General features: G+C 37.1%; 1 protein-coding gene across 4 annotated transcripts in view; it reads left to right on the top strand.

The window, feature by feature from the left end:
• The window catches only part of PARD3B (par-3 family cell polarity regulator beta), a 1011734-nt gene that overhangs the window by 656607 nt on the left and 339164 nt on the right, over positions 1-15963 (top strand). For all 4 annotated transcript variants that reach the window (XM_047084837.1, XM_047084838.1, XM_047084839.1 and 1 more), the window contains one exon: positions 4484-4528. In XM_047084837.1, the coding sequence (XP_046940793.1) occupies positions 4484-4528 (45 nt within the window). The remainder of the gene's footprint in view (positions 1-4483; positions 4529-15963) is intronic.

Raw genomic sequence — 15963 nt, 5'->3', positions numbered from 1 at the left:
AGAATTAAATCAGTGTCCATCAGTCTTGAGTTGAAGGCCAGGAAGCATGAGCTTAGTATAGAAATCCCATTATCTAAATAAATTCAGAGAAAAAAAGAGCAAGTCCACAGTGCTCTCTAAGTATTTAATAACAGTTACAATAGAAATGGCCATGAATTTCATCTTCAGAAGGTCCCAACATTTCACTGATGTCGCTTTGATTACTGTAATATCCCTTTAAGTAATCAAGAGCAAGTAGTACCTGTCCTTGAGTAAAACTGAAGGATGAAAAAGGGAATACAATAGGTTCTGGAAACTTAAAAGAAGGAATGAACAAACCAAAGAAAGAAAAAAATCCATCATCAGAACCAGAACAAGAAGCTGTGACTCTTGATCCATCAACACTCTCTCACTTGGTGCTTTTGGTGCCTCACCATTTTGGAATGGAAGACCTTTACCACACCCAGCCCACTCATTTTTCAACCTCTTGTAAATAAGGTTGCGTCTGAATATGACACACCTGTCATATTCATACTGCTACCATTCCAATTGCTGTGCTATCCAAATATTATGCAGTGAAATGACTAGACTTAAGCTCCAGCCCCCCAGAGATAACTTTATAGTAGTTCTAAGGTAATGTGAGTTATAAAGGAAGTTGAGTATTAATTATAACACTTGTCATTTTAAAAAAAAGTAGTGGTAGTGTGTGTAATTTTACCTCATTTTCTCATTTGCTACTATTATTTAAATCACTTCCCAGCACTAAGCGTGTGCATAAAAGATGATTGTTCCCAATTTAACCTTTTAAATAAAGTGTATTCTATTAATTAAGTCATTACAGTCCCCTCTCTTTTCTATTATGTTTATTCATTTATCTTCTGTCCTAAAGATAGACATCTGTGTCACTGAATATTTTGGAGAAAGACCCCTAATTTTTATGCCTATCACCCATTTGGATTTTCTATACTGTTTTTTGAAATAGTGTTCTAAAGAATTTCAAATTGTCAATTAAAATAATGATAAGTATTCCCACTAAGAATAATAGAGTGTGCAGTCAAAAAGTAAGGAAGTACCATGTTTAACCTAATATGGCTGAGGAATGTGCAATACTTAAGTTGGCTTAGATTTAATGGGATAACTTATGTCTATCAAAAAAAGACAAAAGCAAAATAACAAAATCCTATCTTTGTATGAATCCCTTTTTCAGAGTAACTATACATAATAAGGCTATATTGTCTGAGTGCTATATTTCCTTTGCCTTTTTTTACACTACAAGATGAACTAGAGACAGGTAAACTGAGAGATAAGACCTGCTGCAGACGTGGGATCATCCATGGAGATAACGCTTCGAAGTGCCTGCCTGAAGGCATAGTATTCTCTCAAATATTTTCACCTCTAGTCCTTTATAATCCCAGGTACATGAAATCCTAAATACCACCATCAAATTCACAACTGCTACCACTCACAATTTTCATGTATCAAAAGTTTTCATTTATTGAGAAATAAGTACCTTCAACTGTGCTCAGTGTTTTTGTACATTTTTTTTTCATTTAGTCCCACAACTCCTTGTGTAGTGTTTTTATCTAATTTTTTCACACAAGGATAGTAAGGTTGAAAAGAACTTAGTAACTTGCCTGGTAAAGCTGAAATACAACCCACATCTATCTCATTATTAGCTATCATGTTAGACTGCCTTTCTATTTAGGTCCCTGTTAATAATGCTGATGGTAGTCTACATTTATTAAGCAATTACTATATGATCTTCTAAGTACCTTGCATAAATTTACACATACAATCTTCACTTTAAGACTTTGGAGGAAACAGTATTATTTTCATTTTAAATGTTTTTTTTTAACATTTATTCATTTTTGAGAGACAGAGCATGAGCAGGGGAGAGGCAGAGAGAGAGGGACACACAGAATCCAAAGCTGTCTACAGGCTCTTAGCTGTCAGCACAGCCCAACATGGGGCTGGAATTCATGAACCGTGGTATCATGACCTAAGCTGAAGTCATATGTTTAACTGACTGAGCCACCCAGATGCCCCAATATTATCTTCATTTCATATATGATGAGATTGAGGCTCGGGGAGTTATAACAAATTGCATTTCACTAGCAAGTTTCCAAGTCTGGATTTTAACTCTGATGGTATCTCATTTGTGAAATGGGGATGAATATGTTAGCTTGAACCCATTAGAACTTCAAATTTCCAAACATGTTAAAGAAAATTACAGCTAACACTTGTTGATATTTCTCACCACAGAAAGACTTCTATTAATAACATATATTCAAATATAAAGGATACTAGTTTCCTGACATATAAGTGTTTATAAAATGTTTTCTTACATTCATGCTACTCATATTCAAAGAATATAACAAACTCTTCTGTGACTTATCACAAATAGAGTAGAATGGCTAAGAGTGCAGTATTTTAGTTCTAGATCTTTCATTTGTGAAGTATGCCTCAGTTTCTTTATCTGTAAAGTACAATAATAAAGGATAATAATAATACCTGTCTTTACAGGTCGCTGTTGGGGTTGAATGAGTTATTAGCTATAAAGTGCATAGGACAGAAGCTACATATTACAAGTGCTCAATTAGTATTAGCCACTAGTAGTATTGTTTTTTAATTATGGTCATTTTCCAATATTTTTATACTGTAGATTCCACTGTAAGTTTTTTTTTTTTTTAACCTGAGAAAGCTAGAATTTGGCACACAATTGGAACCTGAGGAATATGGACGGACATCTCTAACTAGAAGTACAAAGAAAAGTCTCAAAGATTTTTAAGAAGTTAACACTAGGAAAATTGCAGACATGTAGTGTTGTTATCTAAAAAATAAAGTCATAGCTTAGAAAAGGAGAGCTAGGTGGGAGCAGGAAGATCTACATATGTGACTAGGTTGGTGAAGTATGACTTCATGGTGTAGGCAAAGGGAGGAGACGTGCACTCCTCTGACACCAGTCTAGTGTTAGGAAAAACGTTGTCAGCAAAGTTCACTTCACCTTGCTCAGTCCTTGAACACCAGATTTTTATAGACTAACTTGGTCAATGGCACATAGAAAATAATGAACAACTGTTGCTGAATATTGAAGTGATAACCCATGCAGACGTGCTTAAGGATTAAGACGTTGGCATCTATGTTTTTTAGGGATACTAGGTAATAGCTCTCATATAATGTCATTGTCTGGTGCTAGTCTCAACATCAAACCAGCCTCGTAGAATGAGTTGAGAAATATTCCCTCCTCTGAATTTTCTGAAAGAATTTCTATAGAATTAGTGTGATTTCTTCCTTAAATGTTTGGTAGAATTCATCAGTGAAACCATCTGGGTCTAGAGTTTTTTATATGGGAAAGTTCCAGCTACAAATTCATTAAAAACAAACAAAAAAACTATAGGGTCTTTCAGCTTATATATTTCTTCCTACATAAGCTTTGGTAATTTGCGTCTTTCAAAAATGTATGCATTTCACCAGAGCTATGTTATCTGGGGTTAATTGTTTTTTCACTACCGAAACATTTTTCTTCATATTCTAACTGATGGCCCTCAATTATGAAGCTTTTTACTCTGGCTATTGGGAATAGATACTATTCCCAGCTCTGTGTGAACTTGCGACACTTTTCCTGTTATACTTTTGGGTGGTTCTTTTCCGGGTCGTGGGTAGTTTCCTCACATGTGTGTAATCATCAGTATTCAACTGGAGACGTGAGGCGATTCTCTGCAGATCTCAGAAAGAGTTCTGTATACTCTCCAGTTCTCTGCCAGCAAACTACGCCTACCTTAGCTTCCCTGGACATCCAGCTCGAAGTCCTTAGACTGGGTGCTTACTGAGCTCTGCTGTGTTTCCCTCCCTATACCACACCCTGGAAACTTTCTCCAGAAGATAAGCTAGAACAAGTGTAGATTCACCTCACTTGTTTTCTGTCTCTGCTGCCTAACATCTAAAATCTTAATTGCCATTGTTTCATGTTTTATGTATTTAATTTTTTTTTCAAGAGGGATTGTAAATCTGTTTCCTTTTACTCCATTTTGACCAGATATAGAAGTCCAGTCCTGGAGTATTGTGTGTGTGTGTGTGTATATGTGTGTGTGTGTGTGTGTGTGTGTGTGTGTATAGCTATTACACTCAAAGAATTTTATTATATATTGTACATCTCTAGGCCCTTGAGTTTAATTTCTCCTTGTGCAGGCATGAAAACCATAGCCCAGTTAAAAGAGCTGAGAGTACTGAAAATTAAAAGAAAGTGAAATTATATTCATAAATGATCTAATGTATATATATATATATATATATATATATATATATATATATATATATTTCTTCATAGCTGCCTTTGAAATATCTACCAGTAGAAATGAGCTGCCCCAGGTAGTCTGGGGAACACTTTTTTTCCTCAAAATTTTTCCAGTAAAGGACTTAACTTATGAATCTATATCAATTTATTGCTCAAAAAATGGCTGATTTACAAGCAGTCCTGATCCTTGTCTCTTTTATTTCTTCTCAGTGCCAGATGAAAGCAAAGTCCACTCATTGGCTGATCACAAATCGGGTAAGAAACTCCTCATAGCTGACTTTAGATCCTCCTTCCTGGAAATTGCTGGCTGCGTTTGAGTAGCAGTTGGAACTTATTTCCATCCACTCGTCACTGAAAGGCTTGCTAATTAATACATGAGATGTCTCCGACTTCCACAAAGATGAATTATTGCCTGGCTGTGTGTGTAGTGGCATAACGTATGCTGACTCAAAATGTTTGAGAGGAAAGAATAAAGGTTTCCAAAAACTAATAATTTTAAAACCCAAACTCTTAAACCTGTTAGCCAGCTGAACACTTAAAACAACAAACAAATTGTAAGGAAAATCCAAGGAAGTTTGAAACTCTTTCCTGTGATGAGTTGCACGTTACAAAGAGCTCCAGAATAAGAAAAGTGTCATCATTTCTCTGCCCTCAAAAAGGAATAATATTTTTGCTTGTCATCAAAGGGAATCACACCCCAGATGGCTATCTTATCTTTCTTTTGACTGAGGAATGAATGAACCTTCCTTAGAGGTTCTACAGGAAGTCCACAGGGATCCCTAAGGGTCTTCTGGATCTTTCTGTGTTATGTATGTGATACCTTCATGGCAAAAATCCAAACTTTCCCTTCATTAGCAAGTGGCCTGCTTCTGTCTCTATGCCCTTCTTCCTTGCTTTTTCACGTTAGTTGAAAACACTTAAAGCTACTAAGCTAGCAAATACTACAGTGAGATCCCTTTCCTCTATGGGTGCATTATCTGGGAGAAAGTGTCCATTTTACTCTTAGGCTTGCCACTCCAAATAACAGAAGGGTTACAATTTGTTGACATGCCCCCCCAACCCTGTTTCTGAAACAAAGAAGTCTTTCCTGTCACCGAGTGTCTCCTGCATTTATGTGCTAATTATGTTTCCAGCAGTAAGTGGCCTTGATGCTTCATTACTTCTATCATGTTCCAGGGCAAGATTATGATTTTTTTTTCTTTTCCTCTTTTTCCATATTCTCTTGTGATAACAGCAGGGAAGGGCTGGTTCACAACTCTTAGATTGTTTTCTTTTCTGCTCCTCCTAATAAAGAGCCTAAGAGGTTAGATCACTGTGAAAGAAAAGATTTTTGTGGAAGTGATAAACTGCAACATGCTGCTTTTCCCCATCATCCTTGCCCATTAAATCCTCGACTACTACAAGTGTTTTTAGGAGCCTGAAAGCGAAGTTCTCATGACCAAGGAACCCCAAGGATGGCCTGTATTACTTTCACCTTAAATGCATCCTCAATGGTACTGCCGTAGTGAGCTTTGTTACACATATTAACCCTTGAAGATTAAAGCCTTTTTATGTACTGGCGTAGGCTTCAAGGTAAAAAAAAAAAAAAAAAAGCAATTTTTAAGACATTATCAGTTTGGTTTTTGAAAATGAGCAAATAAACTTCCTGGCTTTTTTCCAGAAAATCAAATCTTACTCTGATCTTACTTAATTTCCTAAAAAATTCCTGTTAGCCAGTAACTAAAAGTTACTGCCACTCTTTTTAAATGAGAACATCTTAGTAACTCAGTATTTTAGTAAATTGAATTTAATAAATTGCAATGTAGTAAATTGCTACAGTATTTTAGTAAATGGAATATGTCTTTGTATAGTATGATATAAAACATATTAATAAAGAATTACCCTAAGTTCAAAACTTGAAATAACTTCCAAATTAAAAAAGAAATGACAAAAGTGGCATAATTTAAAATCTGTCAGGTAGGTTAATTGTAAGCTCCACATGGCAGCTTTACTCCAGCTGGTTGATAAAAATAGTACCAACAGTCTTTAGACCGTGTGAACCATGATGCTTAAATATATTGGGTGTTTTAAAGATTTCTGGTCACTAATGAGTTGCTCATACAACATTCACTATTTTACACTTCTGAGTACTCGTGTGCCCTCTCACAGCATCACTGAGCTTTTCATTGGCCATCTGTGACATCAGTGCAAATGCTGAGAACAACCAGAAAACAGAGAAAACACAGCAGAGAGGCAATCGCCTAATACTATTCAGTCTAGAGTTATATTAAGTGAGACAGTTAATGTCTCTAACATTAAGACGGACTCTAAAACATTAGACACAGTTCTGAGAAAATACAAAGCCACATTAAAGGAAAATCTGCAACTAAGGTTATAAATTTATATCCTCCAAGAATATAACCTCCCCCACTTTTTACATTTATTTCCTTTGGAAAATTGGTCTTGAATTTATAGTGATCCTCAAAAACTCATTCCTCGCGTAAAATGCCGCTCCCCTATGTGTGCCACATGCATGCAGAGCAGTTTCTGGGGAGGCTTTGGTGGCGGTCGTGGCAGTGACAGTGAAAGATTAAGGGTCCTTTTGATTCTGGTAATGTCTTTCAGTTACAAAATCATTTTCAAAATGCACCTAATGTATAACTGAAGTCTCATTCTGCTACAGTCTGTGACCGCTAAGCAAGTTACTAGTTGGATTATAATGTCTAATGTTCCATGATCATACTTGTCTCGCCAGTGTTTAAAGAGATCATTTGGTGTCTTTTTGTTTCACCTTTCTCTCCCTTAAATCTTTTTCTCCAGAATATTTAAGTAAAAAAGGTGATTATCTCTTTTGCTAAAAAGAGAGAGTATCTCCCTGTGTCTCTTTTTAATTATAGAAATGTGGGCAGCTTTCATACTATCCAAGACCATCAGGAAGTTAAATTAAATTGTATGTGCTGCCCTAAATCTATCATCCATCCTCTTATTTGGGATGATATTCAACATTTTAATAAATTCATTGGAGTTAAAATTTCTTCTGAGTCAGCTACGGAGAGTGTAGAGAGCCATTTCGTGCCAAGTTCCATCTGTTGGTCTGCCTTGGGTACCTCCCAAATTTGTGACAATATTTTTGGCATCCTTTCCCAGGCTTAAGCTTTAAATGGTTGATTCTTCAGAACTCTGATCAAATCAAAGGCTCAGGTAAGATAAATCATTCTAACATTTTTGGCCCAAAATGTAGTGTGCCCTCACTCCTTCTGGATTCAATTCAGTATTCTTGAGATTTTTCTACATTTTACCTCAGGGGTTTCCCCTGAGTGCATTGTATTTCAGACCTTAGCTAGGAAGCTGGCAGGATGATTCTGTGGTTGATCTTGTATGGTCTTCCTCCATGTATAAAAGGTGTCAATGTCTAGGGAATGGTGAGACATCTCAGACAGATTAAGAACAAAATGCCTTGTAATTGGTTCCTTTAAGAAAAATCACAAGTTTCAGAGAGCCTTAAAAGTCAAAAAGGTGTCTTTCACTTTTCCCCTTATCTTGTTCATTGAATGATGAAACCCAAATGTTAGTAAATGCAGAGGGTTAAAGAAACTTCAGCAAAAGGTATATTTAAAGCAATGAAACCATTTTTTTTGATGATTTAAATACTCTAAGGAACATTAGAATCCGAAGAAAATGACATCAAGTTTGGCGTAGCTTTTTTTTTAAATTATACCTTAATTTTGACTGTACACAGTCTCGTAAACTATGTCTGAGAAGGCAATCTTTCCTTCCCTGCACCCTACATTCTGAGCTGACACCTAAACTGATAGTTTAATGCTCCTCAACATTCCGACAGAAAGGACTTATAAATTTTACTTTTTTTTACTCTGTCTTAATTTTTTTTGTTTTGATTTACTGCTTGGAACTGTTTTAATATGTATTGACTGTCTGCAGAGATCTTTGCTGACCCAGCTCTTTAAGATGATGCAGTACTGAAGAAAGCCGATGAGTTCTTCTTTATGAGCTCTGACATATTAATTAGCAAAATGGACTAAAAAGCTTTCCTATTTCTATTTTAATTTCTTACATTCTCAAACACCTGTCTATATAGCTGTAAAACAGGCAAGTCTGTAAAAGTAACGGTTGGCAGTAAGTCCAGACCTTCTCTGAGATAAGTTTATCAATTAATGAGCAAATATTCATTAACAGTCTAAGGGGATATCTCTGTATAGGTGCCTTGAAGCCAGTAAGTATTTGATATGTTACATTTTACTGGTAAGGAGGCTGAAGCTCAGGGCATTTAAATACTTGCTCTCTCAGACGGTAACTAGTACGGGTTAGGTTATGAACCAAGATACTGTGCAGTAAAGCCTATGCTCTGGCCAGTTGATTTTCCACCAGCATGTGCCTAACACTTCAGTCCCAGGAACTGAGAAGAATACAGTTCTAGTTGGAAGACATAACACACACATCAAGATAGCCCATGAATTCTTGCTTACCTTTGGTAAACTCCAGCTGAACAAGGAATACCATAAGTATTCCTTATACTTATATGGAATATAAGTATATATTCCATATGGTTACTTATGGAATAAGTAAATAAGTAACCATAAGTACTTATGGTAAGTTACCATAGTAACTCAGTGAGCCTGGGAGAGACATCTGATCTCATCATTTTTGCCTCTGTTTCCCTACATGTGTGTATGCGTGTATGTAGATATAAATTATTTGTATTTATAACATATTTATATGAAAGTTAGACCAAGTTAAGAGATGTATAAGAAAATATGCATGTGATGTGCATGTATTGTGTATAAATTATAGCAAATGTGCATGTGACACGTATCCTTAAGGCAAAGGCCAAAAGTTTAATATGCAAGTCGCCAACTTGGCAGACCTTACATTCTGTTCTAAATGCATTGTGTGTAAACTTTATATTTCGAATGTTCAAATGTGGCCAAAGAAATCTCTAGATCTTTCCAAAGAGCTAGAGTAGAGCTCTTAAAAGCAAAAGGTGATGAGATAGTCCCTTTAATACAAGAGCAATGTGTTATTAAGTGGCATTTCATATATTTTGTTGAGTCTTAGTATTTCATACTTTTATAGACTATCTAAATTAAAGTATGCATTTAAAATTTGGAATACCAGCTATGGTCATTTTTCGTGAGTCTTAATTGGATACTGCTTTTTGTGGCTTTTTATTGTTATTGTTGATAAGGACCTAAATCTTAGAGTCAGTAGGTAGTGGACTTAAACTCTGTTTCTTTCCTCATTAGTTGGTTAAGGTAACACTATATGGCTATAGTTTTGGACAAAAATCTTTATTAGGTAATTTCTAAGCTTTGGTCATTTGTTATGTTGGTTAAATATAACTTTCATCACGAGAAATATATACATTCTCACATCCTCCAGCTTGGTTTACCTTTCCATGGGATTCAGGATGTTATTAAAAAATAGCAATATATATAGGATTCTTCCTATACAAACTTGATTATGAAGCGACTCTGGTATTTCCTATGTTGTAAAAGGTTACTGAATAGTCTGGTCTCTAAAATTCAATGAATCAAATTGAATTAGAAATAAATCTATCAGCCTTCTTAGAAATGCGGTTAGAGTCTTTGCTACTCAGATATGGTGCAAGTGTGTGCATCTCTGAATTTCATGAGTAGATAGAGTCTACATATTTTTACAAATCAAATTTCAAAATTAATTATTTCAGTTCTACTCATGTTTATTAAGTGCCCATTCTGTGACAGGTGTTATATCAAGTACTGGAGATAGAAAATGACATAAGACATGGTCTCTGTCTTAGAAAAATTTTTTTATGAAATGGTAGGGGAAAAAGACATATAAATGCCTAATTACATATTGGTTTGGTACGTCTGTGCTAAAGAGTACAATGCAGAAGTCTCACAGGAAATATTGCTTGATTCTGCTTGGGATTGGGGGAGGGCTGTCATGTTTCAGTAAGGAAATGCTTCCATGGCAGGATTTGAAAGATAAATAGAAGTTTGAGAAATAAAAAAGGTCAATAAGCTAACACATTTCAAGCATATGGAAAGTTATGACAATTTGAAACATCGTGGTATGTTCATGAAACTATAAGGATTTCAGTGTGTCACAAATGCAAAGTGGAGAGTAACAGATACAAGGTTGAGCCAGTAAGCAGACATTAGATCATGCAGAATTCTTATCAAATGGAAAAATGTGAATTTTATCCTACAGGCTCAGACAATTGAAACCGATTAAAGAAGGGGATTGGCCAGTTTTATATTCTACTACTATTACTTTGCTGTGGTGACTTGAAGGACAAAAAGAAAAACAGAAAGTCAAGGACAATAATAAGAGACCATTGCAGGAGTCCACATAAGAGATGGTGTGGACATAAGTTCAAGTGAATCACAATGGAAATGGAAAGGAAATTAAACATATTTAGGAAATAGAGCTTTGAGTTTGTGAGGGTTTTTTAATTAAACTTGGTGAGTGAGGAAGAAGATCCAATTTGATTCTCAGTGTATCATCCAGCTATTGCTATAACTATGCTGCATGACAAAGTCAACAGCAAACGTTTCTTTTTTTTTTTTTAATTTTTTTTTCAACGTTTATTTATTTTTGGGACAGAGAGAGACAGAGCATGAACGGGGGAGGGGCAGAGAGAGAGGGAGACACAGAATCGGAAACAGGCTCCAGGCTCTGAGCCATCAGCCCAGAGCCCGACGCGGGGCTCGAACTCACGGACCGCGAGATCGTGACCTGGCTGAAGTCGGACGCTTAACCGACTGCGCCACCCAGGCGCCCCAGCAAACGTTTCTTGATCACCTGTCTTCATGTGGGCTGGGAATTGCTGATCTCACAAGTGTTTCGCTGGGCTTAGCTCCAACCTACAGTGTAGGTCCTGGTTTTATGCATGCCTCTTATTCTCCTTGGAATAGTGGTTTGCTTAGGAAAGTATTTTTGATAACAAGAATGATAAGATGGAAATAGGGTAGATAGAGAGGAAACCCATATGTGCCAGAGCTGTGGAGTATTAAGTCACATGAGAGTGAAGGTAGTAGAGTAGAATGAGAGGCAGGAGTAGAGGGAAGTATGGCAGGGTGGTATGAGCTGGGAAGGAGTAGGGATTTTATATGCGCATAGGTGACCATTGTACTTGAAAGTGGAAATGAGAAGTAAAGACGTCATTGAGCCCCCTCCCAACCCTGACCAGCATGATATGGGTGAGAATGAGGGTTGTAAGGGAAATAGATTTCTTAGTGGAGAGGTAGATTTCAACTAAGGCTGGGAAATTTTTAGAGAACAGGTTGAAAGTGAACGGCATCTTGTCAACCATAGAAGGATAGTGGGAACTCAAGAAGGCAAATGGAGGAGTCTGGGATGGAGGGGAAAGTGGGACCATGAATCACATGGGAATATGGCCAGAGTGGTGTAAGGTGGCAGCTCAGAGGGCAATGGATGACCAGGGGTTTCTCTTCTTGGGAAATGACTGAGGATGGCAGATGTGATGGGCCCGGTTTGTTTTGATAGCTTTGCAGTTGCCAAGAGGATTGATCTTCACTTTTCAGTGAAGGCTTTGGTCAGTTTAGACTCAGTGATAGCCTAGATGAATTATATCCTGTAAACAGATCATATCTCTGAAGAACAAGAAGGTGAACATTTCCAGGAGGAAATGGTCCCAAGGTTAGAGAAGTTTTGAGAAGATGCCCAAGTTGCACTAGGTTTGGAAATTGAGAGATGGCCATTAGTTATCATTTCAGTGGAGGGAGTTTTGACAGACAAGAGAGCAGAGAGGGAGTTTTGACAGACAAGAGAGAATAAAGTGGCATGCCTTGAGGAGCAATGGGAGGTAGAAAGAAGCACAGGTGATCTTTCCAGAAAGTTAACATTAAGAGAAAGAAAAGAGATGTATCTAGAGAAGTTAAGTTGTTTTGATTCCTCTACTCTTTGTTATCAACAAGAAACACCGAACCATGTTTGTAGACTAAGAGGAAAGAGATGCTGTGAGAGAATGAAGAAAGAGGAAAGTGTTAAAGGCATAGGATTAAGACTGTAGTTTTATAGCAGTTGGCCTTGAAGAGGATGAGCCAAGATTATAGGGAAAGTAGCAGTGATGTATGTAGCATAGATAAATTTGTAGGTAGTGGGGTTGAGAAATTAAGGTTGTTGATTGTCATGGGTCCCTGGGTGGTTCAGTCAGTTAACAGTCTGAGTCTTGGTTTCAGTTCAGGTCATGATCCCACAGTCGTAAGATAGAGCCCTGTGTCAGGCTCCATGCTGAGTGTGGAGCCTGCTTAGAATTCTCTTTCTCTCTCTCTCTCTCTCTCTCTCCCTCCCTCCCTCCCTCCCTCCCTCTCTCCCTCTCCCTCTCCCCCACCTCCATCCCTCCCTTTCTCTCTGCCTCTCCCTCTCTCTCTATCTCAAATAAATAAATAAATAAATAAATAAATAAATAAATAAATAAACAAATGCTGTTAACAGTCTCATCTTCTTGATGGCGTCCAAGTCTACATGGTGGCATTACAGGGTTGGTCATAGCTGGCCAAGAATATGAGAAACACTTTAGATAGTAGGTAACCTATGTTGAAATGTGTTTAAGTCATCGAAGCAAAATTGAATAGACAGCTATGAAGAAATATATTTACACATACACATGCACGTGCATGCTACATTCAAGGGTTGGGTTGCAGATGAGCTACAGTTGTTCCCTGAATTAAAATGCAATTTCTCTCTTTCAGTTAGATTTTCAACTCTCCATTTGTGGTGGAATAATAGAATGTTAAAACCAAGTGGAGCAGTATATATCTCTAGTATATCACGTTTTTTAAAGGGTAGATTAAGGCCTAGAGAAGGAAAGTCACCCGCACCAAAGGCCCAGCTGGTCAATGACAGAACTGAGGCTCAGATCTGTCAACTTACATTTCAGCAATCTCTTGCTTTGTGAATTCAAATATCATTGCTACCAGTTTTGCCTGATTTAATAACCTAAACTATCATTAAAATTCTCAAAATTTCCCCAAATTCAGCATGGGTAACAGAAAGACTAATTTGGCACAAGACTAGTCATTTTTCCTTTAAGCTTCTGACATTGAAACCCACCAGAATTGAATACGCTTCTATATACAAAATTTCATGTTTCATTCCAAATTTATACAGACTGTCACAAAATCTGTGTTTATTTATAGTTGCTCTTTATTACATTTTTTACTTTAATTGTGTTATATTTCTTTTTCATATATATATATGCATGCACATGCACAGGACAAATTATTTGAGCACCAGTGCACATTTGTTGATGTGGTATATTTTGGTACTTATTTTTCCCTATGCCCTTAAATATTAATATTTACATTACAAAATTCTCAATAACAAAATTCTTTGTTATCCTGTCTCCCTTGTTGTTCAGAATATGACAGTCTGTCTTTGGAGATAAAATTTAGTATGCTTAAGTGTGTGCTGATTTAGAAATTTTATAGTTTCTAAAATGTTTTGAGTTGTTTGAACAAGCGAAAAGTAATTTTACAAGGAGAAGAGCGTATTTCTATATATGTCAAGTTCTTCAAATGTGGCTGAACTCTCAAACTTCACCATCCATGGGGAATATGTGTCTTGTACATTTAGAAACAGTGGTTTGGAACTGACAATTCTAATAGTGTTTCTAAATGCTAGAATGAACATCTGCGGTGAAAAATGTTATTAGCTGATTACATGATGGTTGATAAATACAGAGTGAATGTTTGACATCAGAACTGTACTATGGGCTGAGCTATCTGTACCCAACTTTGGATTAGCTCTGCAACCGGCAAGGAGCAATAGTAGGAGCCACAGAAAACAGAAGGACACATAAAATGTACACAAAAATGCTATCATTAGTCAGACAGTTACTGTATGAATTTGGATGTACCGTGGGCAAAAGCAAATCACAGTCTCTAAAAACATAGTACCTATAAATCTGAACCTACAATATGAGCCTTGCTTCCGTCCTCTTTCCCTTATGGTTAGCTTTAGGATGTCTTCAGCGAACTTTTTTGCAATGAAACTATTTCAATAACATCACTGGACAATGTTTACCAGCTTTAAATAATGGCAGCCCCTCGTGAACAGCATAGTCGGAAAGAGCTATAAGGCTTTTCAGTTCCTACATCATTATTTTAGGAAAGTTTACATTGAGATCTAGAATTTAAAATCACTCTTCTAAGGAAAGGGTTTTATGTGTAAATTTGTTGTGGAGAAAAAGACGGAGACTCTCTGACTCCGATGACCTGGAGGGATTGTAAGCTACCTGCTTGTAAGACCTTTTATTTTCAACTTTGGTGAAAAAATCTAGTCTGCCAGTGTTAACTGAATGCCTATGTGGTCATTCTAGCAATGGCTTTAATTCTTAAGTTTTCTCACTAAAAATCAGGCAATGGGTGTATTGCAAGGACAGGTTTAAAACCCAACCTGGGAAATTTGAAGATGAGCTCCTGCGTGATAGACCACTGAATCTATGTTGCATAATATAATATGCCAAAGCCTAGATTTTGTCTTTAATATCTGATAAATTGCCAACTAATAGTGAGAATCACTTAGTGTATATTGATTTTGATAATGTCAGTATGACTTTATATTAGATGAATTGTGTGTATTTATATGCATACACATTTGAGGTTCATGAATGAAAATTGCTTTATGCAGGCAAGAAAGAAAAGCATTAAAAATGTGTATTTCATATTTTTTTGAACATTTATTTATTTTTGAGAGACGGAGAGAGACAGAGCATGAGCAGGGAGGGGAAGAGAGAGAAGGAGACAGAGCATCTGAATCGGGCTCCAGGCTCCGAGCTGTCAGCACAGAGCCCGATGCGCGGCTCGAACTCACGATTCGCGAGATCGTGACCTTGGCCGAAGTCACACGCTTAACCAACTGAGCCACCCAGGCGCCCCAATGAGGATTTCAAGAAGAGTATTGCCTACTTATGAGACACTTGTTCATTCCTGTATTTAGGCTCTGTGGCAGCAACGAATTTCAGCATCTGTAGCAAGTCATATCATGCCCTCCATCACCTTCTCATGGCCTGCCCTTCCAGGCTTGTCTCTTGCCACTTGACCCATCAGCCTCATCATGCATGTTCCAGACTCACAGAGATACTCTCTTTCGTCATCAGACCTTATCTTGCTCTTTCACACCTCAGAGCCTCAGCTGAACTCTCCTGAGAAACTTTCCCTACCACCCTCAGGCAAGGGTCTCTTCTGGGAGAGAAGTTTAACTTCTTATGTAACTTCAGGTGTCTTTAGGCTCTGCTTTTATATTATTTGACTACTCTCAGTCTATTTTGGTTTAACTCACACTTCTGTTCCATAGCTGGTCAGCCCCCAAGATCTCCCTCAGGCTGTGTTCAATCTCCTTTGATTAGTAGTTGTGGCTCCTTTACATCATTAATAATCCCACAGCCCACCTTTTCTTATACGGGCAGAATCTGATTATCTACCACATAAAGGGGAGTAACCAAAGATAACTCATTTATTAAACCAGTATTTAATGAATACCTTCCATGTGTCACACACTGTGCCAGGTACTACAGATACAAAGTCGTGTAGAATACAGATTTGACCACTAAGGTGCTTACGGCTTAGTAGCAACAAACGGTGAAAATTGCATGTACTTAAGTATAAATGCAAATACATAGAAAAAGTAACAGGGGTTGCCTTTACCAAGAGGAAGCAGCCTAAGTTTGAGGGACAAGGGAAACT

Source organism: Lynx rufus, unplaced genomic scaffold (genome assembly GCF_022079265.1).
Source record: "Lynx rufus isolate CCGP_SWC_20201006 ecotype Redwood Valley unplaced genomic scaffold, mLynRuf1.p SCAF_2, whole genome shotgun sequence".
Taxonomy (NCBI): Eukaryota; Metazoa; Chordata; class Mammalia; order Carnivora; family Felidae; genus Lynx; species Lynx rufus.
Note: the sequence above shows the minus strand (reverse complement) of the source record. Positions and strands in the feature narration are given on the sequence as shown.